This window comes from Montipora capricornis, chromosome 11, assembly GCF_036669925.1.
Source record: "Montipora capricornis isolate CH-2021 chromosome 11, ASM3666992v2, whole genome shotgun sequence".
Taxonomy (NCBI): Eukaryota; Metazoa; Cnidaria; class Anthozoa; order Scleractinia; family Acroporidae; genus Montipora; species Montipora capricornis.
The window spans coordinates 39,420,926-39,423,425 of NC_090893.1; the positions used below are offsets into that span (position 1 = coordinate 39,420,926).

General features: G+C 39.0%; 1 protein-coding gene across 1 annotated transcript in view; it reads left to right on the plus strand.

The window, feature by feature from the left end:
• LOC138024249 (alpha-(1,3)-fucosyltransferase 7-like) overlaps positions 1-1,453 on the plus strand; it is a 22,286-nt gene extending 20,833 nt beyond the window's left edge. Inside the window, exon 2 of the mRNA XM_068871389.1 lies at positions 1,112-1,453. Coding sequence (XP_068727490.1) covers positions 1,112-1,452 — 341 coding nt within the window. The 3' untranslated portion in view covers position 1,453. The remainder of the gene's footprint in view (positions 1-1,111) is intronic.
• Positions 1,454-2,500: the final 1,047 nt, after the last annotated feature.

Sequence of the window (2,500 nt, forward strand, 5' to 3'; positions counted from 1 at the left end):
ACTTCACGGGTATCATTTTTAGTCACGGCTTTATCACACTGGTATCCATATATAATATGTAATAATTATTTTATACCATTCCTCTAATTAACTTAACGCCCTCAGATGATGACATGATTCCGCGAAAGTTGACGCCTCAAACGATTTGCGATGATAGATTGACGGAATACAATGGGAATGAAATGTTGCAAGGAACTGGGCATCCAGCTGAGATACCGGAGTTTTACTCAGGTTTCTCAGCTGGATAATCCAGCCTTTTTTTAGTTGCTAAGAGCGTGCAGCTCGTTATATGATTTGACCCGATTCGTTATTCGTATCTTCGTAGCAAACATTTTATACAGAGTGTAGGTTGTTTTGGCAGGTTATCGTAAGCAAACAGTATTCGCGGAGAAAAAGGGTTTGACGTAGAGTTGAGCTTTCAGTTTTCGACGGATGTACAGCAATGCAAAACCATGCCCACAACCTCCCAAACCGATATCTTGTGCATAGATGCCTTGCTCATCCAGCCATGTCTATGGAACACGAAGTCTGTTTAGTTTGTACTTGAAATAAATTCTATGGAGAACGTCTTCACTTCACATTCTCTACATATTTTCATAAGGCAATTTATTCCAATGCAATCCTCTAAATGCTTGATGCATGTTCTAACAGTCTTGTGGCTTGAAAATTTTATTCCACACGGAGTTGAAGCGCCTGTATTCTGACCCAAAGGCCTTCAAGTCGACCCAAGCTGCGAGAGCGATTTTTCCGTCGATTAGCGACCAATTGTAACTTGTAAAGTTACGAGCGAGTTTAAGAAGTTTGTTGGGGAAAAGATGCACTTGCTCGGTCAGGCGGTGGGTTGTAAAAACTTTTTGTTAGATGCTACAAAGGACTCTACAAAGGACTAATAAAAGATATGCAGGAACAGAGAAACTTTGTATTGATATTTTTTGTCCGGAATAAAGGGAACTCATGAAGATGGGTAAGTCTTACTTAAAGAGGAAAACGTCCATAGGTTAATTTACCTTCAGAGAGAATGTGGTCAAGTTTTTAATGAGCTCTTTAGCTTCGAGAAGAAAACTATATTTTGAAATTGCACATTACTTAAGTAATCTACATTCGTTTTCAGGTGATGGAAATGTGGTTCCGGTGGTGATGGGGGGTGCTGACTATATTAAGCTGGCCATTCCTGGGTCCTATATCAACGTCATGGACTTCAAAACTGTTAAACAATTGGCAGAGTACCTTCAGTATCTAGACAAAAATAATACCGCTTATAATGAGTATTTTACGTGGAGACTTAAGTACAAAGTATATCAGGATCTTTTATCATTTTGTGCTGTTTGTAGACACTTTTATCCCGATAATCTGCCAGAAACAAAAGTGTACCAGGACCTCACAGAATACTGGTCGCAGAAAGGTAAATGTAACCAGAAGGATCAATTTGTTATAAATATGTTGAACAATTGAACCTCAGTTCAATCAGTGTGTATTTATTTCATTAAAGGGAAAGTATGGTCTAGAGAAAGTTTCTCTAAATAGGCCAGTTTCGTATTCTAACGGTTGTACTGGATCTAGCATGAAATGGAGGCAAATGCGGGCAAATTAATTTGCATTTGAAGAGATTTGCCCGCATTAGCCTCCATTCCTTCCTAGATCCAGTCCAGCCGTGAGAATTCGAAAATGGTCTATTACGAAAACTTTACCCCAGGAATTCGAAAATAATTGCCGTTTTGTCCAGTTCCCTGTTAAAATGTGACAAGAGCACTCTGAAGTTGCCTCTTCGGTGACTTGGAGAGCGCCATCTTGGATATGATGTGTTATGACGTAGCAATAGTCAACAAACGTGTTCGACCTTACAAAGTTCTTCGATCCTCGATCACTTTCTCATTCTGCTTCGAGAAATTAAAATGTAAGATGAACTATGGTAAACCGTCTTGTGGTTCAATAGGTAGTAAGCCATGTAGGCCATAACTGCGACAGAAGCTTGAGTCATTTAATACTTACAAATTTTCTAGTCAATTAAACTAGGCGGCAAAAATCAGCCAGGGCAAATGTAAACAAGACAAAAACTTTGAACATGCGACAAAGAAATATTCGACAAGCGTACCTTTTTCACTTTCTTCCTTCAGCGACAGCCTTTTTTGGTGCTTCAGCAAACGTATTTGTTTTTTTTCATATGGGCAAGCGTTTAATTTAGAATAAGCCGACGAAACTTTTTGATGTTGGCCAATACACGCCGCAAGGCTTTTTCACATCAACAATTGCTGCTGTTGGGGTGTACGCTTTCGAGGGGAATGAAACTAAACACATGTCTAGACTTGAAATTACATATAAAAAAAAAATCGAAGCTTACACGGGAAAATTAAAATTGAAAGAAAAGTTGGCCGGCGAAAATAAAACGTGGATGGATTCCTCAAACGTGAAAACCTGACTGCTATATTATCTGTTCAGGTCTGTCATTTTACCAAGGAGGACTTCAAGAGGGATCTTCAGGTATATGAATATTGCAATTGGT